General features: G+C 37.9%; 1 protein-coding gene and 1 pseudogene across 1 annotated transcript; both read left to right on the top strand.

Annotated features, from left to right (window-relative positions):
- The first annotated feature begins 9,722 nt into the window (after window positions 1-9,722).
- LOC112175395 (signal recognition particle receptor FtsY-like) lies at window positions 9,723-13,356 on the top strand. The gene is made up of 6 exons (XM_040511504.1): window positions 9,723-9,769; window positions 9,853-9,980; window positions 11,518-11,763; window positions 12,049-12,461; window positions 12,795-12,853; window positions 13,287-13,356. The coding sequence occupies exons 1-6, from the start codon at window positions 9,723-9,725 to the stop codon at window positions 13,354-13,356; spliced, it is 963 nt and encodes a 320-aa protein (XP_040367438.1).
- A 7,970-nt stretch (window positions 13,357-21,326) lies between these two features.
- Window positions 21,327-24,869, top strand: LOC112178165 (annotated as a pseudogene).
- Window positions 24,870-25,042: the final 173 nt, after the last annotated feature.

The raw sequence follows: 25,042 nt of genomic DNA, 5'->3' as shown, positions 1-25,042 counted from the left end.
GAATTGCCCCATTATGAGAGGATTTAAGGCCATAAAGGAGATGTTTCAGCTGGAAAAGCCAACCAATGCTACCCTATAAATAGGCAACGTCCAGAACTGAATTTGCATCACTTCCCAGCCAAGATCACTTCCCAACCAAGATCACTTCCCAGCCAAGATCACTTCCCAGCCAAGATCACTTCCCAGCCAAGATCACTTCCAAGACTACCCAATTCACTCCTCAAACCTCCATATCTTACAAGACCGTGACCACCATCCATCCATCAATCTACAAAGCTCTAAGGCGCTGAGTCAAGGACGCTCCACCACCAAAGCAGAGACAAGTTCATCACCTTGTTGCTAAGCCGCTGAGGAAAGCTTCAAAGTGTAACTATGACTCTACTTATAATTTTTGTTTCGGTTTTGTGTGTTTCAATTTGTGAGTTGTGTAATTGGAGACATGAAATTTTCAGAATATTTTTATTAATATTTTTGAGATTTTCAGTTTATTATTGAGTTAATTTTGAGAATTCTTTTATGATGCATGTTACAATCTTGTGCCCTTTTACGTGTTTAGGTAATTTTCAGAGTTAGGTTCATAAGTTTACATGCTAGAATAACGGTGAGAGTTCTTGTGTGTTTTCTTAATTTGCCAAGAGTAATTGTTATTTGTTAAGACGCTGAGTTAAACAAGTAGCAATTAGTTCTAAAAAGTGGTAAAAACTATGTTCAATGGTTAAACGATTCTGGAAATTACGTGTTAAATTCTATGTCTAATGGTTAATTTGCACGTGTGAGTTGATTCGAGGGTTAGATAATACTACTAGTTAAGAGAACTACGCTGAGTGTTTTCGAAAATTAGTAGTATTAGGCTTGGTAAGGACTTTTCCGATCCAAACCTACATTGGAACGAATCAGATAAATGGATTGATCCGCTGAGGCTTTTCATTTGGGCTCTTATCTAGGCATTTAAGATGGGCACATTTTTGTAGCATGTTGAAATGGATTTTCTGTTTTTACACTTAGTAATTTCTTAGTGGTATTGGTCAAGGTTACGGAAGTCGATCATTGTAGATAATTTTATTTGTTTTGTTTTTATTTTAAGTAGATTAGAAACCAAATTCAAAAACCCCCCTTTTTATTCGTTTATTTGTTAATTGACCTTTTTGTGTAGGTGTACCCTACAATCCCCGGACTGAACGATCCCTGCTTATCCTATACTGACAACTACATTTTGCAGGGTTAAATTGTGAGGCTATTCCAGCCGCATCAATTTTTGGCGCCGTTGCCGGGGATTGTTAAAATCCCTTGCACTTAAAGTGTCATCGATTTTGTTGTATATAGAATGCATGCTAATTTTTGTACTACACTTGTGGAATGGTGACAAATTGCGATTTCGGTTAGGCCAAGCTTTAATTGTGATTTAGTTTAAGTTTTATGAGTGTTACAAAATTAAGCATGTCTTTTATCATTGTTGTACAATTTGTAGAAGATGTTTTTTTTAACCATATTGTAAATTGAATGTGTTTCACTTAGATTTTTTTTTTTTTTTTTTTTTCAGTATATTGTAAATTGTAGAATGAGTTTTTTTTTTTTTAGTATGTTGTAAATTGTATGTGTTTCACTTAGATTAATATACTTAGGTTATGAATTTAGCTAAATACTTAATTGTTGTAAGTGTGTAAAATCGTATGAGTAGACAAGGGCCCTTTTGTTAATATTGGCCTAAACCCTTCATTAGTACCTTACTCAGGTCTCTTGAGGTTGAGGGCGGCCTTTATTAGCACTTGGAGAACGGTCTAACACATAAGTTAATTTCCCAGCTGAGTAAGGGGCATACGGATGGTGTCTTAGATTGGGACGCTGGGTGATGGGTTCAATTGGATCTCAGAGATACTATAGAATGAGCGTAAACCACTATGTGGGAGTAGCCGATAGGGGCCTAAACCTTAATGAGGGAGTAGCCTCCGTAGTATCACTAAAATGAGTCCTCCCTCTCACTTACTTCTTAATCTGGCCATCCGGCCTTCTGAAACAAAGGAAAGAGACTTATGTCTAGGCGACTATCCCTATATCGTATCTCACCAATAGTAGTGGTTTCTATTGGGCTCGACTTACAACTTGGAATCAATTGAGATATTAACTATGTTTATAATAAAAAAAAAAAATAAAAAAAAAATAAATTGTTGTGTGACCTGCTTAAGGTATATTGGATTAAACATGACCTTATCGAGGGTAGCTGTTTCTATAGTCCCATTGCACACTGAGGTCCTCTGTTCCAGTACCTAAGTATGTAAATGTAAAAGTAACTTAGATAGTAGGAAAGGCATAATGTTTGTATTCCTAACCTTGTATATGTTACTAACACTTGACCCAAGGAATGAGCACGTGTGAACAAGGAGAAGAGTCCAGGCTGTAGGACTATAAATATTAAGCGCTGCATGGGAGGCAACCCATTTCAATCGAAGCTGTGGAGGTGCCATCAACGAGAGTTTGACATTTCTATCCCTTCACTTGCTTAGGTTGAATTGTACTTGGGTCTTTGTTTGTTTGTTTGTTTATTTTACCCTTCCCTTATTTTCGTAGCCCCCCATATTTAGGGTCTATATACCATATTTTTGCCTACATTAAGACAATGTAGATTCTAAGTGTGGGGTGGGTTTACACCTTTACTTTAGTTATAAAAAAAAAAAAAAATCGTTGGTTTTATAGAGTCTTTGTTTGTTTGAATCTTAGGATGCCCCTAACGTCTAGGATGAACATGTCTCTGAATTCATGGCTGAAGGTTTTCACAATCAAAATAGGACTTAATTGGATTCTGTGGTTAATCGACATTGTGATGCTTGTATGAAGATTTGAGATAGGATTGTAACTTGGTTCATTAAGCATGCTAGGATTAAGTCTAATTCATTTGACCCTAAGTGAGCTGTTGAGCTAAAATACTTTCTTTTCGAGTGCTTATTGATAAATTCATAATTTCATGGCTATATTTGCAAAACCTCATCATTCTTGGAAATCCAATGATCATGTGCCATAGATTTTAATGGACTAGAGAGTACTAGAACTCGGCTGTTGTGACTGTCAAAACTTGTATGCCATAATATGCCCTGATCCTGGATAGGATAGAAGGCATTAGGGTAACCACCATAGCCAAACAAGCATGTGTCCCCAATTGTGCCCGTCGTGGGACTCCTTAGAATGAACCCCTTTGAGCCTACGTTGAAAACCTTTGTTTCATCACCCTCACTACCCTACCATGAGCTTAGTACAGGATATCTCTACCCTTGTCTTAGGGACTTAGTAGAGCATGACATAGTGTGTAGGGGTGACGATGAAAGACAAGTGTGGGGTGGGGAAAATCCAAGAAAAAAAGAAGAGAAAGAAAAAATTTGCCGTAAAAAAAAAATGAAAGAAAATGAAAATGAAAAAGAAAGAAAGAAAAGCGGCAAAATAGAAGAAAAATTGAAAAGAAAACTCTTGGGAAATTGTTGAAGTGTGGTTTTGGACTTTCAAATTTGTAGAAGGCTCAAAGTTGAAAATTATGCCTTTGTCCATTCCCATGTTGGTTAGAGTGAAGGTTTGGCCCAAAACAATGATATTTGGTCTACAAAAATGATGACATAAGGTGGTCCTTATGTGCTCTGCTAGGTCCTTAGGATTTTTGTATCCTTAATCTTCATTTCGAGAACCCTAGCTTAGCCCCATTACAACCTGTTTTAAGTGCTAACTTGATCCTTGAGATGGGCAGTCTTTGGTTAGTGGAGTCAGTTACGCAGTCGAGCTTATGGTTTAGGTCCATTTGTGCACTTAGTCATTTCATGAGGTCTTTAATAAATCTTCACAAAATGCTTTTATTGATGAAATATGCAAGCTGTTTGTTGCCTTACAATTTGTTCTCTTGCATATACTTGAGTGTGAAGCTTTTAAGCATAGCCATTTCTGAGAGAAAAATCGAGAGTATGCCTTGTGAGTTTGGATTGGACTTGTTCGAAACATGCTATCATTCACTATATAACTTAAGTTCTCCATATCTTGCTTAGTCATATGAGTGTCACATGTTTATTAACCATGGAATTATCTATGCGATTTTGATTAAGTGTTTAACGTGAAAGCCATGAGTTTGGAGTCTCTGAGACAACAGTTAGGAGTAATAGAGTCATTTACTTGCTTTTCGTTGAGTCTTTGTTTTGTTTTGTTTTGTTTTGTATTTTTGTTTTGCTAAGGGACTAGCAAAAGCTAAGTGTGGGGTAGTTGATAGGAGCAAAAAGTGTGACAATATTATTGAATATGTGCGTCATTTTAGCCTTGTTTCTCCCTTAAGTTTAGTGTTTTGAGTCATTGAGTCGTTTTTAGAGTCTTGTTGAGTGTTTGGAGTGAAATAAGCGGAAAAAGTAAAATTCATGAAAAATCCTAGCTGGATCAGGATTCCTCGCTGTCGACTATTTTTGCGGTCTTTACATTTTATTTTCTCTAGAAAATTCTGATATTCTCCTGCTTGTTGTAGGAAACGTTGCCTGGTGGAACTATTGGAAACAGCAATGATGGAGTCATAAAATAAAGCATTAAGATATTTGACCAAGCAATGAAGAAGGGAAATAAAGGAGAAAAGACGTTTTCAGTTGAGGAATAAAAGAGAAAGACGTTTCAGCTGGAAAATAAATAAGAGAAAGACGTTTTCAGTTGGGGGAATAAAGGAGAAAAGACGTTTTCAGTTGAGGAATAAAAGAGAGAGATGTTTCAGCTGGAAAATAAATAAGAGAAAGACGTTTCAGCTTGGAAATTAAAAGAATTGCCCCATTATGAGAGGATTTAAGGCCATAAAGGAGATGTTTCAGCTGGAAAAGCCAACCAATGCTACCCTATAAATAGGCAACGTCCAGAACTGAATTTGCATCACTTCCCAGCCAAGATCACTTCCCAACCAAGATCACTTCCCAGCCAAGATCACTTCCCAGCCAAGATCACTTCCAAGACTACCCAATTCACTCCTCAAACCTCCATATCTTACAAGACCGTGACCACCATCCATCCATCAATCTACAAAGCTCTAAGGCGCTGAGTCAAGGACGCTCCACCACCAAAGCAGAGACAAGTTCATCACCTTGTTGCTAAGCCGCTGAGGAAAGCTTCAAAGTGTAACTATGACTCTACTTATAATTTTTGTTTCGGTTTTGTGTGTTTCAATTTGTGAGTTGTGTAATTGGAGACATGAAATTTTCAGAATATTTTTATTAATATTTTTGAGATTTTCAGTTTATTATTGAGTTAATTTTGAGAATTCTTTTATGATGCATGTTACAATCTTGTGCCCTTTTACGTGTTTAGGTAATTTTCAGAGTTAGGTTCATAAGTTTACATGCTAGAATAACGGTGAGAGTTCTTGTGTGTTTTCTTAATTTGCCAAGAGTAATTGTTATTTGTTAAGACGCTGAGTTAAACAAGTAGCAATTAGTTCTAAAAAGTGGTAAAAACTATGTTCAATGGTTAAACGATTCTGGAAATTACGTGTTAAATTCTATGTCTAATGGTTAATTTGCACGTGTGAGTTGATTCGAGGGTTAGATAATACTACTAGTTAAGAGAACTACGCTGAGTGTTTTCGAAAATTAGTAGTATTAGGCTTGGTAAGGACTTTTCCGATCCAAACCTACATTGGAACGAATCAGATAAATGGATTGATCCGCTGAGGCTTTTCATTTGGGCTCTTATCTAGGCATTTAAGATGGGCACATTTTTGTAGCATGTTGAAATGGATTTTCTGTTTTTACACTTAGTAATTTCTTAGTGGTATTGGTCAAGGTTACGGAAGTCGATCATTGTAGATAATTTTATTTGTTTTGTTTTTATTTTAAGTAGATTAGAAACCAAATTCAAAAACCCCCCTTTTTATTCGTTTATTTGTTAATTGACCTTTTTGTGTAGGTGTACCCTACAATCCCCGGACTGAACGATCCCTGCTTATCCTATACTGACAACTACATTTTGCAGGGTTAAATTGTGAGGCTATTCCAGCCGCATCAGTTGGTCCCAAAGACTTCTGAGGGGGCATATCAGTCCGACTTTATCCAGCAGTTTTTTTCAAACACAGCGAGAATTAACAAGAGAGCCGTGGAGAAAGCTCTGCAAGATGCGCTCAAAGAGAATGCAACAACAGAAGAAGGGATTGAGAAGAAGGACAAAAATGTGGCAAGATTAATCTTGCTGGACTTGTTCATCAAGTTTCTGTTCCCAAATGCAGGAGGAACAATTTCATGGGACTACGTAAAAGCCTGCGAAAATTTGGATAAGATCAGATCTTATGACTGGGCAAGGGAAGTTGGAAGCTTCTTAAAAAAGTCTATAAAGACTTTGAAAAAGAAAAAGGAGTCAAGCAGCCCATATAGTAGTAATACAGGGGGCTGTGTTCTGATAATACTGGTAAGTTGCTGTCAGACTGAAATGTAACTGGGCAAGTCACTGAACAAGTCAAACTGTGCAAGCAGTATTGGTTCTGCCAAAAGATTGGAAAAATCAAGCCAATATCTGGAAGGGAGAACGAAGATCATGGGATGAGAAAATGGGACATCCAGAAACTGATAAAGAATTGGCCAAGTTTTAACAGCTTGAAAAAAATAGAGGTATTTTCTTCTTTGTCAAAGTAGTTGTCACTGGACAAGTGACTGGCCAAGTAACTATCTTGGTTAAAAGTCACTGATTAAGTCACTGTCACACTGCATGTCAATGGCCAAGTCACACTTCTGTCACTGGGCTTCATAACTGTTGTAAACATGTCATTGCTCGTGTAACTGACAAAGTAACTGGCCAAGTCACTGGCCATGTGAAGACACTGGCCAAGTCACTGTCTATGTAACTGACAAAGTAACATGCCACATAGCATGTCACTGACATATTGAATATGTTTCTTTAAGAAAATCTTTGAAAGCCTGAAGGAGGATAGAGAGGAATCAGAATCAGAGGAAGAGGAGAATAGATCAGATGAAGCAAAGACAGTTCCGGAAGGAGAGGAAAAAGGAGCTGATGATCAGAATTGTGAAAACGAAGAAGATAACCTAGAAGTTCTGGTGGCTGAACAGGAAACAACTTCAGGAAAAAACAAATGGGAGAAAGAGCTTCAGAAAAAGGAGGAGGAGATAAGATATATGATTGTAGAGAAAGATAATTTGAAGCAAAAGCTGAATGAAAAGGAAGAGGAACTAAGGAAAATCACAGAGGACATGGTGAATCTGGAGGAAAGAAATTCTACACTTGTGACCGAGAATTTCTGCCTTGCATCGTCGGTGAAGGAGTTAGAGATAAAATTGAAGGAATGGGAGCAAATGTTGAGCCCAAAGACTCACACCTCAACAGCAGCTCAGCAGCACAGCTCCCCACCTCCTAACTCAACAGAAGGAAAAAATGAATTAAATGAAGCTGCATCTAAGGCTGCTGAAAAAACAAAAGAGAAAGATCAATCGACTGTTGAGGAAGGTCAGTCCCATGGGATCTGCACAGTCGAAGAATCTGCAGAAGCAGCAGCATCTCAATCTCCACCTCACTGCACAGTGGCAGAAGAAACTAAATCGACACCTCCATCACATAAGGAGTCACAGTTCCAGAGCCCCACAGTCCACATGCTCACAGTGGCAAAAATGGAAAAACAAGCTGACAAGTGTCAGATAGTGAAAAGTCCTATAGTTGAAGAAGCATTTCAACTTCGTAAGTTGAGCATAGAGAAAGAGAAGAAGACACCAGAGTAGAGCCAAAAGGGAGAGTTAACAATGCACCTTACAGAGCAACATTCAGGTGAAACGATATCATCAATGGGTCTCTACTCTTACGTTGTGAGATTAAAGAATAGGAGAAGAACACAGAAAAAGGACAACATTTACTGGTGGGGAGATGTGAAAGAAAAAAGACAGAAGAAAGCAAAGGAGATTGAAGAGAGATTGAAAGATGCTGAAAAGAGAGAAAAAGAAAAGGAGATGAAGGCCTCACTGCCAGATGCTGAACGTAAAAAACTAGAACAGATGGTAGCACAACAGAAATTGGACGATTTACCAGAGGATGTTCTGGAAGCAATAAGAGAGATGGACGCTACAGAAAATGCACAAATCAATAAAGAGCCAGAAGAGAAACAGATACCTGCTGAGGTCGTAAACTGGGAGGAGAGCAAAGTATACAATTTTATGGACCAAGACACCAAGAGGAGAGTCCAGAAATACTAGCAAAATGCACCATCAGGGTAATAATTTAATTAAGTTAAATTTCTATTTTAAACTTATTGAGTCACTGTCCATGTAACTGACAAAGTAACTGGCCAAATCACTGTCCATGTGAACTCACTGGCCAAGTCACTGTCTATGTAACTGACAAAGTAACTGGCCAAGTCACTGTCCATGTATATGGCGAAGTCACTGTCCATGTGAAGACACTGGCCAAGTCACTGTCTATGTAACTGACAAAGTAACTGGCCAAGTCACTGTCCATGGCCAAGTCACTGTCCATGTAAATGCGGAAGTCACTGTCCATGTATATGGCGAAGTCACTGGCCATGTGAAGTCACTGGCCAAGTCACTGTCAATGTAACTGACAAACTAACTGGCCAAGTCACTGTCCATGGCCAAGTCACTGTCCATGTAAATGCGGAAGTCACTGTCCATGTATATGGCGAAGTCACTGGCCATGTGAAGTCACTGGCCAAGTCACTGTCAATGTAACTGACAAAGTAACTGGCCAAGTCACTGTCCATGTAAATCCGGAAGTCATTGGCCATGTGAAGACACTGGCCAAGTCACTGGCCAAGTCACTGTCCATGTAACTGACAAATTAACTGGCCAAGTAAAGTCGCTGGCCAAGTCACTGGCAATGTAAATGAGGAAGTCACTGGCCAATGAGTTGGGCAAGTGAAGTCACTGGCCAAGTCATTGGCAATGTGATTGTTAAATAACCAACATCACAAACTATATTACTTACACTTCATTCTTTGCAGAGTATACTTCTGGGATGGAAGACGGTTTGGAGCACAGGTTTCAAGACAGGATTTAAAAGACATAATCATGGATGAACCGATAGCAAGCAATTGCATCGAATGTTATGGAATTCTCTTGACTGATCAGTTGTTGGAGAAAGAATCACAAGGCTTGGATGTCCCAACTTTTATGAATCTGTTATGCTGGGTAAGTAGTGGAACGATTATCAATCTAAAATCAAAGCAAATAATTCTTAATTGATAATAACTAGTCTTCTTTTTTTCTTACAAACAGCATTCTGCAGAAAATTTGACTGTGTATTACGTACATATGTACCTCTGCGAACCACTGTTCGAAAATCTGGCAAGATCCAATATATATTCTTCCCAATCTCACATGAATCAGGATTTCATCATACACTGCTCATTTTTGACAAGGAATTAAAGAAATGGTTCCACTCTGATTCAAAAAGACCAAAAAAATCATCAACTGGAAAATGCTTTCAAAATGTTCAAAAAATGGTATGAAACACCTTCGTCATACTAATTTCATATATTTAATTTAAGCAGAAAGCATATTATTGATTATGTCACGATGTTGGAAATGCAGGTTGAAATGGTAGAGCTTTGGATGACTGCAGTAAAAGAACAAGCAGATGACATGGTAGAACAAGGTTGCAGGATGAAATTTGATGAAAAGAACAGTTCAGAAGAACAACTGAAAATGATAGAAGTTCCACTGACTGAAACAGAGAGAGAAAGCAAAAAGTGGATCAAGGATAACTACAAACGAAAAATGACATTGACAGAACTCAAAGACAACCCTCAGCAAGGAGAAGATTCGTAAGTACACAGCTCTTTAAAAATGTCAATATAATCATTATAAAGTTCTAAATCATTTACTTGAATTTTTATATGATGAACAGATTGGATTGCGGACTTTTTGTAATGTACACAATGGAGAAAATTTCGAACAAAGGGACAGTTCCAAAGAAGCTCACAAAGGATGATATTTTGAAATTTAGAGCTCATGTGGTAAAGTCATTTGCAGAGAGTAGGCACTGCTGGAACTCACAACATAATGAAGTGTAGAAATTTGTTTAGGGAATAGGATAGGTTATATAGGTTATATAGGAAATGACTATATAGGTTATATAGTCATTTCCAAATATTAAAAAATTTCCTTTTTTTAATATTTTCTTGCAGATATTGCTTCAGTATATAAAATTTTGTCTGATATGATACCTTTTAAAGTAAGTAAATGGCTAAGTTACAGAGAAATTGAATGTCACTGGAAATGGCGACCTGAATGTCACTGGCCAAGTCACTGTCCGTCTCAAGTAACTGGCAAAGTCACTGATCAGTTACATGCATGTAAGTTACTTGGCCAGTTAGATGGCCAGTTACATGGGCAGTAACTGGCCAAGTCACTGGCAAAGTAACTGACAAAGTCACTCACTAGCAAAAGACAAGACAATACCAAACTGATCTTTTAATTTTTAATTGCAGCGTGCCGCTGCACCGCGACTGCAGCGTTCCGCTGCACAAAACAAACTGTAAAAAAACTCATATCCTTACATGCATTATAAAGTAACTGCCCAAGTCACTGGCCAAGTAACTTAAAAAATAATGTCAGGAGCCAATAAATAGAACAAGAAACTGTAAAAATTGAAGTCACTGCTTATGTCACTGTCTATGTTTCAAATTACCTACCCAACCCTTCAACTTCCAGAAAACTGCCACTGGCAGTTATCCTCCCGAGGGCGACTATATCTCTTGGTTCATTTTACAATATCTTTTCACAATTTCAAAATACAGAGAAACTGCTCAAAGATTTTCTCTCCGGCTAAAACAATGGACAACGACTTATTTCCGCCATCGTCAACCGTGGGTAAGCAAGAGTGATTCACCGACTAAGCCCCAAATTCTACGGTTCTACAAATTTACCGAAAATATTTGAAAATCTGTGCTCGTCAGACAGCCGCCGGTAACTTCCTCCTACTTCTTTCATATAATTTCGATTTGAATAGCATGCGTTTTGTTTGAATTAGAAAAGATATTTCAATTAAATGTGGAGTATCATGAGAAAATGAAATTGAATGCGAGATTTGTTTGACTTACATGTGGAATCTGATGAGAAAATGGTGAGATTTGTTTGACTTACATGTGGAATCTGATGAGAAAATGTTGAGATTTGTTTGACTTACATGTGGAATCTGATGAGAAAATGATGATTTTCTGTTTCAATTACATGTGGGATTTGATGAGAAAATGAATTTCCACGTTAGTTTTGTTTGAATTACATGTGGGATGATGCCATAAAATTTCAGCATTTTGTCAAAGTTCAATGTCTTTGTCACTGCCCATGTCGCTGCACTGGTCACTGGCTATGATAATGTAACTGGTCATGTCACTGATCATGTCACGTACTGTTTATGTCACTACTTTAAACATGTGCATAAATATGTCACGGGTTATGTAACTATCAAAATAACTATTGAATCATTATCATAAACATGTGCATAAATATGTCACTGGTTATGTAGCTATCAAAATAACTATTGAATTCTAATTTTCTTCACTGTTTACAGGATTTTTTAAAAAAGTTCGAGGAATGGCCGAACTAAAAAGAAAACAAAGTGAGGAATCCAGAGAAGAACAATCTGAAGAACAAAGTTCAGAAGAAACAATTGCGGAAAAGTTAAAACAGATAAAACGGAATAAAGTAAATGAGAGAAAAAGGCGAAAGCAGAAAACTGAAGATGAAGAAGAATCAAGTGAAGATGAGGAAGAAACAACTAAAGTTGAAGAAGAATCTAATGAAGAACAAGTCCGGGGTAAGAAGACGAAGAAGGATAACAAGAAGAAAAGAAGAAACAAGGAAGAAACTGAAGATGAAGAAGAAGAATCTGATGGAGAAGAAGTTCCTGCCAAGAAGAAGAAGAAAATGGATAAAAGGAAGGCAAAAAAAGAGAGTACAAAGAAGAAGGAAGAAACTGACGAGGAAGAAGATAAAAAGGATGATGTAGAGGAAAAAGTCCCAGGGAAAAGGAAAAGATATGTAAAAGAGGGTTATGTGCAATATCGCTGCACAATGATTTATTTTCTGAAAACAATTGCAGAAAACAAAAATAACCTGACTGAAGGGACTTTAGAGCTGCTGCAGAAAACTCCCTCTGCAACACTGTTAGATGCATTCCATGGAGGTTCAATTAAAGAAAAGGATACAAAGAAATCAGATGATTTAATCACACTTCTGCTACAAGCATACGACAGCGACACAGACCTTTTTGTGTTTGGAAACAGGAAATTCAGAATGTCAACAAGTGATATATCTATGATTTTAGGAGTGCCGGGATCCGGGTTATCAATACCAAAGACCAAAGAAGGGGCATACAAATCTGAGTTCGTGACTAAATACTTTGACAAAAAGCAGAGGATCAACAAGGCGGCTGCAGAGGAAGCTTTGAAGAAGGCATTGGCAGAAACTCCAGAAACAGGGGAAGAAAAAACAAAACGGGACAGAAATGTTGCCGTATTAATACTCCTGAACCTTTTCATCAAACTGCTGTTCCCAAACTCTGGAGGAACAATATCTTGGGACTATATAAGAGTCTGTGAAGAGGTGGAAAGTCTGGGAAAATATAGCTGGGCAAAGGAAGTTGGCGACTTCCTTAAAAAATCAATTAAACGAAAAGGAAAAGAATCCCAAAACATGGCAGGTTGCGTGATATTGGTGATGGTAAATTCCCGTACCTTGTTAAAAATTTGTTTATGCATCATTTTGCTGTCCCATAATTAACTATGTATGCTGTTATAAGTACAAAAACTAGATCAGTGTCATGTCATTGGTCAAGTCACTGGACAGGTAACTTGCCAGGTCACTGTTGATGTTACTGTCAAGTTTATGTCACTGACAATGTCACTGTTTGTGTATTTGCATATGTCATTGCTTATGTTTGTGATATTCATATTGCTAAGCAGCTGTTTGAAAAATAACTAACTAGTTTTCTATTTTTATTTTTTATTTTCCAAACAGTACTGGTTTTGCCACAAGACGGGAGTAGTGCCGCCAATCTCTGGAAGAGAAACTGAAAAACATGGAATAAGAAAGTGGCAATTAAAGACCCTGATAGAAAAAAAGGGGATTTCAACACCATGGGGAAGTTGAAGGTATGTTAATTTGATGTAGATAAACTAGGTCACTGGTCTTGTTAATGTTGTAGGGTTCCAACTGCTCAGGTCACTGAGCAAGTCATTGACTATGTCACTGCTCATGTTATAGTTATATTTTCATGTCACAGTGCATGTAACTTACTTGGCCAGTTACATGATCAGTTACTTATATCCAATGTTGTAGGGTTCCAACTGCTCAGGTCACTGAGCAAGTCATTGACTATGTCACTGCTCATGTTATTGTTATATTTTGATGTCACAGTGCATGTAACTTTACATGTCTATGATTGTGTTGTTGTTTTATTTCTGGCACTGCTTAAGTCACTAACAACTTTTGTAATTTTGTTTAAGAAAATCTTTGATAAAGTTAAAGAAGATGCAGAGGAAGAAGATTCTGAGTCTAATACAGACACAGAAAGTAGAGAAAAAAAGAATGATGGGCAAGAAGAAAATGTTGAAACTAGAACCAGTGGAAATATGGTGACGGAGACTGCATCGACTGATAAACAGAAGAAAGAATTAGAGAAAAATCTTCAGAAAAAGGAAGAAGAGCTGAGAGAGGTGGAAATAGAGAAAAAAGTCTTGAAAGAAAAAATAAGGAAATTGGAGAAAGAACTGGAAACAAGAGAAAAGAAAGGTGACAACATTAACAATGAGAAGATGGAGACAGAGATAGGAAAGACCGATGAAGAGAAGAATGAATTACAGACAAAGCTCGAGGGAAAGGAAGAAGAGCTAAGTGCTTTGCAAAAAGAAGTTGCGGAGAAAGAAAAGGAAATTGCCAAAATAAACGAAGAGAAGGAGGATACATTATTGGAAAATGAGGTGTTGAAAATTGAGAAAGCCTCACTGATTAAAAGAGTGAAGCAATTGGAGGGCATAGTAATGACACTAACTGAGAAGTATGAGTCGCCAATAGCACGTCCAGGTGATGACAACGACTCAACTCCTCCTCCCCCACCACCTAGTTTCCCTCCACCAAAATCAAAGGCCCCTCAGGACAAGCCAACTGACAGCAAGCACTCCAAAAACACAAAATCTTAAAGTGGAATTCAGGGAACTCAATCACAACCTACCGACTCCACAGCAAGCGGATCTGGGGAACCTCACTCTACTGACCGAGGACATCAGTCACCACTTGAATGCCTTGCCCAAGTAGCTGCACAAGTTCATTCACCAACCTCTCCTGATGTTAAATTGAGAATGACGGAAGATGCTTGCACACCGAATACAGCTTGGGTTAATGCATTGTTTGTGTTTCCACCTCCAGGCGCGTTACAAACTCCACCTTCAAGAAAAGTCCATTTGGAAGATATGGAAGCGGAGCCACACAAGTATCAGATCATTGTATCACCAGAAGTTCAGCCTGTTTTTGACGTTGAACCGATCAGTTGCTGTCCTCATAGGGAACAGATGACAAGAGCTGAGTTCACCAAGCCAATATTAGATGACATATCAGGGCAGGACTCAGAATCTATTGGCCTATATTGTTATGTGGTTAGGACGAAGAGAAACGAGACAGTACAAAAAAAACATCATATTTTCTGGTGGGACGAAGTGAAAGAGCAAAGGCAGAGGGCGAAAATGACCAGAATCAAAGCACTGAAAAAGAAAAAAGGACAGACAGCTGAACAGCAGCCAGAGCAGGAAGTGATACATGATTTGACGATTCAAGTGGATGACGATGAAGAAACAGAAAAAAGCAAAATTGAAGTCATAGATTGGCAAAAGCTACCACTGTACAACCTACTTGACATGCCAAATAAAAGCAAATTAGAGAAGTACTGGAACAAGGCATAACAAAGGTAAAATTTCATGTTACAGCCCACCACCTAGTGACTTCAATTGCAATGTAGCTAGCATAGTCACTGGCCAAGTCACTGTCCAGATCATTTTCAATTGCCATGTAGCTGGCCTAGTAACTGGTCAAGTCACTGTCCAGATCATTTTCAATTGCCATGTACCTGGCCAAGTCACTGTCCAGATCATGGCAATTGAGATGTAGCTGGCCTAGTCACTGGTCAAGTCACTGTCCAGATCATTTTCAATTTCAATGTAGCTGACCAAGTCACTGTCCAGATCATTTTCAGTTTCCATGTAGCTGGGCTGGCCAACTCAATGTCCAGATTATTGGCAAGTGTAAAGTAACTGGCTAAGTCATTGGACTAACACCGTTCTATGTTATGCAGCGTATTATTCTGGGAGGGAAAAGAGCCTGGAAGCGAAATCACAAGGGCAGATGTCAAAATGTTCATAAACAATCTATCAATAGCAAACAACTGGATTGATTTCTATGGGGAAATATTGAAGGATGAAATGCAAAATGAAAGTTCACAAAATTTGGGAAGATCTGCTTTTATGCATACCATGTGTTGGGTAAGTATGACGAGCAATTTCTATAAAAATTAAATCCTTATCTCTCATTCTTTGTTTATTTATAACTCGTTCTATGTATTTCTTTCTTTCTTTTTTTAAATAGTATTCGACAATACATTTAACTGTGAGAAACCTCCATCAATACTTATGTGAGCTGCTGTTCCAAAACATGGGAAAATGCAACATGCTTTTCTTCCCAATTACCCATAATGAAGAATTTCACCACACACTATTGGTCTTTGACAAGGACATACCGCAATGGCTGCATTTTGATTCACTGAAACCAAGAAGAGCAGGAACAGGACAGTGCTTTAAAAGCATAAAAAAATTGGTAAGAAACTTCTTACTGACCATGTATCTGACCATGTAACTATCACTCACTAATCTGTTAAAAAATACAGGTTGAAATGGTCGAGCTGTGGATGAGAGCAGTAAAAGATCAAGCAGACGATATGCTGCAGCAAGGCTGCCAAATGAAATTTGACAAGAGTCAAAGCACCCACACAAAATTAAAGATGGTTGAAAGTAGTTTGAGCGATGATGAGATAAGAACAATAAGGTAGATAAAGGAAAATTATGACGGTGGAATGATCCCTTTGAACCATGCCAGAATCTGCCCCCAACAAGACGAAGGATCGTAAGTCTATATTCAAAAATTTTAAATGATAACTTTACTGTTACTAAGTTGGTCAAAATCATTAACATGAAAACTTTTTAATTGACAATAGATTAGATTGCGGAGCTTTTGTAATGTATTACATGGACAAAATGGCAAAAGAGGAGAAGATGCCAAACAAAGTCAACAAAGCTCAGATCATGAAATTCAAAGCTCAAATATTCAAAAAATTTGCTGAACATAAGCAAAGCTGGAACACAGCAAATTAAGAATTTTAGATATTTGTTTGTTTACTTCAGAAATTCAGAAATTTGTTGTTTAGTTCAGACTATGAATTGTATGGATCTTTTTATTCAAGATTAATGCATCTTCTGAATTCATAGGACAAGTCACTGACTTGGCCAGTGTCAAAGTAACTGTCCATGTAAATGTGGAATGTATATGGCTAAGTCACTGGCCAAGTCACTGTCTATGTATATGGCGAAGTCACTGGCCAAGTCACTGTCCATGCATATGGCGAAGTCACTGGCCATGTAAAGTCACTGACCAAGTCACTGTCCATGTAACTGACAAAGTAACTGGCCAAGTAAAGTCGCAGGCCAAGTCACTGTCCATGTAAATGAGGAAGTCACTGGCCAATGAGTTGGGCAAGTGAAGTCACTGGCCAAGTCATTGGCAATGTGATTGTTAAATAACCAACATCACAAACTACGTTACTTACACTTCACTGACAATGTATGTAACTGAACATGTAACTAATCATGTAGCTGAATATGTAACTGGACAAAAAAACATTAAAACTCTAAGTCACTAGAGAAGTGACAACCAAAATGATATTTCTATTTCAGTTTGCAGTGTGCCGCTGCAACGCAACGGCAGTGTTCCGCTACCAATTAACAAACCAAAGTTTGTAGATACTTCATTTTTTAATTGTCATTAATATTTGCAGCGTGCCGCTGCACTGCAAAAATAAAAAAAAAAAGTTTTACAGCTAATTTTTTTATTTTGCAGCGTGCCGCTGCACTGCAACGGCAGCGTTCCGCTGCCAATAACCAAATCTATAAGCAGTGATCCAACTACAAGTCATTGAACAAGAAACTACCAAGATAACTAAAAACTAATGTCAATAGACAAGTCAATCTAAATCTAAATAAAATGGTTATGTCACTGTACATGTAACTATTAAAAAACTATAGGACACAGAATATTGAAGAATTTATAAAAGAAGAAAGCAGGTACACTGTCTCATAGTAAAAAAAAATTGCAATGAGTAAGCAATTCTTATCATTTATTGAAAAAAATGAAAAATCAAAACAAAACTTTAAACTGTATTGGAGTCACTTGCTATGTCACTTGCCATGCCACTGTTAAAGGCATGTAAGCCGAATAGAACCTATATCGGAGCTGTACAACTCTTTCTGTTGTGACCATCACATTTTCCGCACCTACCACACTTGATCATCCTGGTTTGCTCGCTCCTTTTTCTGAACCTCTTCTTTCTAGGCCTTCCCGGTGGTCTTCTAATCAAAGGAGGCTGCAATATCACCGCATCTCTACCAAAATCATGCACTTGCTTCGAAATAGAGGGAAGATGATTAATTGGGAAAGAATAAGTTTCTTGATATTTCTCCACCTTGTACAGCTCATTGACATACAAATACGGGGGGGGGGGGGGGGGGGGGGGAAGAACCATGTTGTTGGATCACTACAAGGGCATGGGAACATGGGAAGCCATACAGCTGCCATTCTCCACACGAACAAAAGTGAGTTTCCAAATTTACCATGCTATTGTACTTCTGGCAATGAACTTCATACACATAGGTATCAGACCTGCTCACTCTCCAATGCCTTCCGACTTCCAAATTCTCCTTAAGCTTCTTTTCAATCACCGGGCACAACTCAGAGAACTATTCTTGAGCATCCTGCTTCCGAGCAGCAATTGAAGCCATGGACTTCACTCTAATCCCATCATTAATATCAAGAATAGGAAGACTCTTCAAAGGCAACACCCAATTATTGAAAGACTCAGCCAAGTTATTTGTCATTTCACCAAATCTTTCGCCGTTAAAGTACGCCATACACCAGTTCTCCTTCGGAAGATCCTCCAGAAATTGAGCAACTATGTCGCCATCTTCACTCCTCAAGATTTCCATATTGAACTCATACATCTCCGGTGTGCGAGAATAAGCACAACACATAAACAAGTAAGGAATCCGATCCTTAAGGTAAGAACCAGCTGGAAATTTGTCAGAAAGGTTAGCCATCAGATGTCTAAAACAAAACCCATGTGGATTATTGAGAAACACACTAGGGAAAGCACTAACAAGCCCAACATGACGATCAGAAATGAACGTCACCCTCCTCATAGGGTGTTTTGCAAACTCTTCAGCCAAAACCTCAAGAAAAAATCTCCAATTACTCTCATTTTCAGAATCGACAATAGCATAAGCAACTGGATACAAGCCTGAACACAAAAACAAAATGATGTCACTGTCATGTAACTGTTAATGTCACTGACCATGTCGCTGACATAACTGCATATTACTTGACAGTGACATGGCCAGAGACATGTCATTCAAAATCACAGAACATTTAAGTCATTGGGCATGTAACTGTCAATGAACATGTAACTGACAATGTCAGTAGCAAGAAAAATAAAAAACTAGAAATAATGAAGGAGATTCAACCTTGATTGGCATCCTTTGCCGATGCAGCAATAATCTGCCCCTTGTACTTGTTGGTAATGAATGTAGCATCAATGAAAAGAATAGGTCTACAAAATTGGAAACCCTTCATCTATGCACCATAGGTCACAAACATACGCTGAAACCTGTGTGTTTCTCGATGAAACTCAACCACTATCCTAGAGTCAGGGTTTGACTTCATAACAGACTCACTGAACCAAAGTAGCTGAGAAAAAGACTCAGCTTCATCACCATGCAGGGCTGTTTTTGCCAACTCCGTACCATACCAAACTGTATGATAAGGAACATCCAAACCATAATCACTCTTGATCTCATCAGCTATATCAATTGGCTTTTTGTTTGGATTCGCACGAATCTTATCAAGCACAATAGACTTGACAACCTTGGATCCCATCATCTTACTCTTCTGCAAACGAATCACACCATGACAAGTGTGAACATTAACCAACCTTTTAATCATAAAGAAACCATTAACCCTGCATAAATAAGCCTTCACAAGCCAATTGCAGCCCTGAGAATGTTTCTTAGAACACTGAGCAATAACACGAACCTTGTCATTTCTAACAAACTCATATGAAAAACCAATTTCTATGGCATACTTACGCAGCTTATCTCTAAACTCAACAACCCCACCCTTAAACTTTTGGCCTTCAGAATGAATATAACTCTCCCAACCTTTCGTCATATAACTCTTCGGTGCCTCTGCCCTATAACACCCCAAATAATCATTCTCCTCAAGCATGGTACTAGAATCCTCACACAATGTATTACTCACCACGCTTTCACTAATAGAAGGCAAATCAGTCACAAACACTTCAACGAAATCAGAATTGTAACGAACCAAATTCCTAAAAATCATTCTCATATCAACTTCACTCTCTAGAAAACAAGAACTAGAATCCGGAGGAATAATGTACCTCAACATGAAATTTCCTTGAATCAAATCTGGAAAACGAGAGCGTATTGAATTGCATAGGTCAACAAACGACCAATTATGCAACAATGGAACTGTCGCTGCTTCACCAGAATAAATAAACTTGACAACATAGCTAGTATCCATAACAACTGCACAAGAATAAAACAAAATCACTATCCATGTCACTACTAAGAAAATCAACAGAATCAACACAAACAAGTCACTGCCAAAGTAACTGTTAAAGCCTGAACAAAACAGCAGTATTTAAAATGTAACTGGCCATGTCACTGATAAAAAAAACACAGTATAGAACAAATATAGTACCGCAATAGCACAAAACATCATCAACAATTCAACATAGAATTGAGTCGACGAAGGAGAAGAACACAGTAATCCAAAACGAACAATTCAACAATTTAACACAAACAACAAAAAAACACTGCAAAATCCAAAACGAACAAATTCACAGAGAGAAGGCTTACAGATCAAATCAGAGAAAACCAGAGAGAGGAAGAAATACAGAGACCGTAACTAAGCACTGAGTCGACGAAGAAGAAGAACACAATAACGTGATCAAGACGAACACCGACGAAGACAAAGATCCAGAAAAAGAGAAGAGCCGCGGAAGCTCCAAAACCACTCAAAACAGAGATTTCAGATCGTCGCAGAGGCACACAACTAAATCGGAAGCTTCCGACGGAGAGGAAGGAGAAGAAAAAATCTCGGAAATAGATCTCCGAACAAATCGAATCGGAAGGTTTCTGATCAAAGGAGAGAGAAAATTTGAGCTCGCAGATTTTGAAATGGAAGGTTATAAAGGTTTATTATTGTAGGGGCAGAATCAGAATCAAAAAAATTAAAAACTGACCTTTTTTAACATCACTCTATTATTAATGATGACTAAATTAATATTACTAACAATTTATAGTAGACCTTTTTATCAAGTGAGAAACTATGTGATCTTTTTATCATTTCAGACTCTAATGTGACCTTTTCCATCATTTCCCTTTGAAATTAACCACCACTTCACCGGAGCCGTCAAGATCATTCAAATGAGGACTATATAATGACTAAATCAGATCACAGGAACCAGAGCTCACCCGAAAATCTCAGGACACGCGACCCGTTTTGGCGACCCAGCCGGAACTCCTCTGTCCGGCGACGAAACGGCTGAGCACTAGTGCCGTTGGGCTGCTTTCTTCATTGTAACCTCCTGGTGGTCTTGGATCATCCATACGTTGGATGAGGAAGAAGAATCGAAGCGGGGAAAGCTTCGGGTTCTCCGGCGGCTCTGGCGACATGTTGAGCTGGTGAGGGCTCGAAGTTAGGATATTGAAGTTGTATATAGAATTTATTGTCAGATTGGAACTTTTATTGTATGCTTTCACTTGCTGCAGTTACTCTTTTATTTGTAAAGTTTCTGTATGTCTCCTTAACGTTCGTTTGTCTGCATTTTTGGATTCCAAGTTTTATGAGATCATTTTGATGTTAAATATCTACTGTGAGGAGACTTTGGATGTAGAAATAGGTCATCTTTTGTGATTGCATTAAAACTTAATGCTAGAGATATTTATGATCAGGCATCTTCACTTCTGTCAGTGCAGAAAGTAATGTCCTTCCAAGGCAAAGAATCCTCTTGATCTTTTGCCTCCTAGCAAGATGATTCTGGATGAATGGAAAAGGCTTTATTCAAACACAAAGACCAACTTCCGTGAGGTTGCTGTCAAAGGTGATTCCTTATTGACTCTGTTTATTCATGCATTCAAGCAGATCTTGATTTTAATTTATAATGGTCTTGCATTTTCAGTCAACATGTAGCATCCTCATGCATTCTCTTTTGTGCAATGTTATCATTTACAGTATTCAATTTAAATGATTTACTGTTCCCTGTATTGTTTATACTCTTCAGATCAATTACTTGGGTGGCCTTTGAGATGTAATTTGGTCATTTTGTATGTTTATTGGTTCATGACAAACACACCAGTAGCTATTCTATAGGCGTTCTTCGAATTTTGAATGTCAGGGTCTTGAGTTCTATTTGATGATTCTGGATGAATGGAAAAGGCTTTATTCAAACACAAAGACCAACTTCCGTGAGGTTGCTGTCAAAGGTGATTCCTTATTGACTCTGTTTATTCATGCATTCAAGCAGATCTTGTTTTTAATTTATAATGGTCTTGCATTTTCAGTCAACATGTAGCATCCTCATGCATTCTCTTTTGTGCAATGTTATCATTTACAGTATTCAATTTAAATGATTTACTGTTCCCTGTATTGTTTATACTCTTCAGATCAATTACTTGGGTGGCCTTTGAGATGTAATTTGGTCATTTTGTATGTTTATTGGTTCATGACAAACACACCAGTAGCTATTCTATAGGCGTTCTTCGAATTTTGAATGTCAGGGTCTTGAGTTCTATTTGATGATTCTGGATGAATGGAAAAGGCTTTATTCAAACACAAAGACCAACTTCCGTGAGGTTGCTGTCAAAGGTGATTCCTTATTGACTCTGTTTATTCATGCATTCAAGCAGATCTTGTTTTTAATTTATCACAAACCTTTATGACTTTATGGTATGCATGTGGTCTTCCATTTCCAGTCAACATATAGCATCCTCATGCATTCTCTTTTGTGCAATGTTATCATTTAAATATTCAATTTACATTATGTACTGTTCCCTGTATTGTTTTTACTCTTCAGCTCAGTTACTTGTTGGCCTTTGAGATGGAATTTGGTCATTTTGTATATTTATTGGTTCATGACAAAGGGCGTTCTTAATTCTAGTTTGAATGTCGGGGTCTTGAGTTGTGGGATTGTTTTGGTTTCAATCTTTTATGTGAAATAGAGCTTTCCTAGGTAGAAAGTAGTCCACAGAAAACTATATGGCCTTCTCTTGGTCAGCCCTCAATAAAAGCATACCAGTGCTTTTGGCAAGTCAATGAATCACACTCTTCCTTAGGCCAGTAAATAGAAACCTTTAATGTCAATCAGATAGTTAACTGTACCTTCCGGTTGGTCTTTTATATATGCTATATCAACATCCTAACTTATTTCAGCCAAAAAAAAAAAATTTGACAAACCCAGATTTTAGGCCATTTGACACTGATACATCAACTTCATAAACTGTTACTTTGGTACCTGAATTTCTCATCTTTGACTACAATTCATACCTGCCATCTCTAACGCTGTTAAATCAAATCACGTGCGATCACGTGTACTCTTTTTCCAAGGGTATTTTGGTGACTCATAAACTAAGGTAATGAGTTCCATAACTTCCATGAGTGTCCACCTATTGTAAATCTGATAAACTACCTTCATTAGTGGCGTATCATCCTGAGCTGCAGAGATGTGCAATAAAAATTAGTGATTGAAAAAAAAAAAACAAAAGCATGCTACCTGCAATCGGATTCCAGTACCTGTATAAGCTTTTGTCCCTTCCAGCATGCTGTATAGGAGCAGGAGCCTGAGGATTGCTCCTTCTCTTTTGTTTTTCAACATTGGGTTTTGATGCAATCTTTTATATGCATTAATTGATACGCCAAAGCTGGATTTGGTCTTTTGTTGTTTTATGTTGTTGATTTATCTCGGAGGTATTATGGGATTATGGCTTTGATGGAGTTAGTGCATCTAGGTTGATCTTCGTTTTGAATGAGGCAGTTTATTTTTTATTTAGATACCAAATCGAAGCTGAGATTTTTCCAATTGAACTTTATGTTTCGGTTTCAAATTTTTAGCCAATCAGGGGTGAAAATTATATTGGAATGGTTTCTTGAATGACTGAGTTGCAAACTTGCAAATGCTTGCTCATGAAGACTGGTAATAAAAATGGGGTGTGGGTTTTGGATCAGCGGCTCAATCAACCCATAGATGAGGAGAAACCATGATATTGTGAGATTGAGAAAGAAGGGGAAGCTTTGGAGAAGAGGAACCTTGTCCTTCCCATAATACCCTTGAACAAATGGCACATGGCAGCTCATGCATGTGATTATACTTAACGCCTTTATGAACGGCAGGTATTAATGCTAATCAGACAATGATTTCAAGTACCAAAGTGATAGGTTACAAACATGAGGTATGAAAATTTAGAATAGCTCAAAGTTCGGGAATTACTCGTAACATTTTCTCCTAAACATAATAACTTTTGGTTAGTGCCAAATCAGAATTCGTAATAAATGTTTTGTCGCAATAGTGAAAATACTTTGTGGCTGTAAGTTATACTCGGGTTTCAATGGAACTTTAATGCATTTGCCAAAATATTTGGGTGAAAGTACAATTTTGAAGGACTCTCTGACATGCATCCTCTTACAATGCATGCTGCTTTGTTTCCTCATTTTCTCATAGGCAAGCAATGCATCATCTTTGTATCTGTTAATACAATAATACTGGTCTGAGTCCGTGTGACAGCTTTTGAACTTGATGCCTTTAAGAAACTAAGAATTGAGCATGCCACATTGTTAAATGTTGTAAAATTCTGCGTCTGAATGGCAATTATCTGGAACCTGGTTTTCTAACTGCCTTAGCATTCAATCAGGATTTTCATGATTTCTCTCTTGTTATATTAACATTCACTTTATCTTACAGGCTTCTGGGACATGTATGATCCAGAGGGTTACTCCCTTTGGTTTTGCAATTACAATTACAACGATGAAAATACAGTTTCATTTGTGACTTTGAACAAGGTGGGCGGTTTTCTGCAGTGGATGGATTTGGCTCGCAAAATATGCGTTTGGAAAGATGTTGGTGATTGGGTCTGATCCTCCTTTCAAGGTGAAAGGCTTGTGGCTGTTCCGTGGGCAAGAGGTTCCCCAGTTCATAATTGATGAATGTTATGACATGGAACTGTATGATTGGTGTAAGGTTGATATAACTGATGAGGATCAAAAGGAGCGCGTGAACCAGATGATTGAAGATCACGAGCCTTTTGACGGGGGAGGCTTTGTTGGATGCCAAATGCTTCAAGTGATGAGACAAAGGTGTTCGAAGAGGTAGCTGTAACGTTTCAGGGGGTTTCTTCAGAGGTCGTTCATTCTGGTTTTTTTTTTTTTGTGTTTTAGACGTTATCTTTTGCTTCTCCTAGCACTCTAATGTATTACATTGATAGGATATGGGACAATGTTGTCTGTTATATTAGGAATATCAATTGATGATGAAGTCAACATTTATTTGCAAGTTATATTATATTTTTTCAAACAGGTATGCAGGTGAAATTTTTTTTTTTGAAAGGATGGTGAAATTTTGAGTATCACAATTTCTTAGTTTCTTACAATGACCACAATTGAACTGTTAATTGCTTTGGACTCCTGGGAGGCTTCACTATATGTTAGGT

Source organism: Rosa chinensis, chromosome 7 (assembly GCF_002994745.2).
Source record: "Rosa chinensis cultivar Old Blush chromosome 7, RchiOBHm-V2, whole genome shotgun sequence".
Taxonomy (NCBI): domain Eukaryota; kingdom Viridiplantae; phylum Streptophyta; class Magnoliopsida; order Rosales; family Rosaceae; genus Rosa; species Rosa chinensis.
The sequence above is the reverse complement of the archived record's forward strand: the minus strand, read 5'-3'. Positions and strand labels throughout refer to the sequence as shown.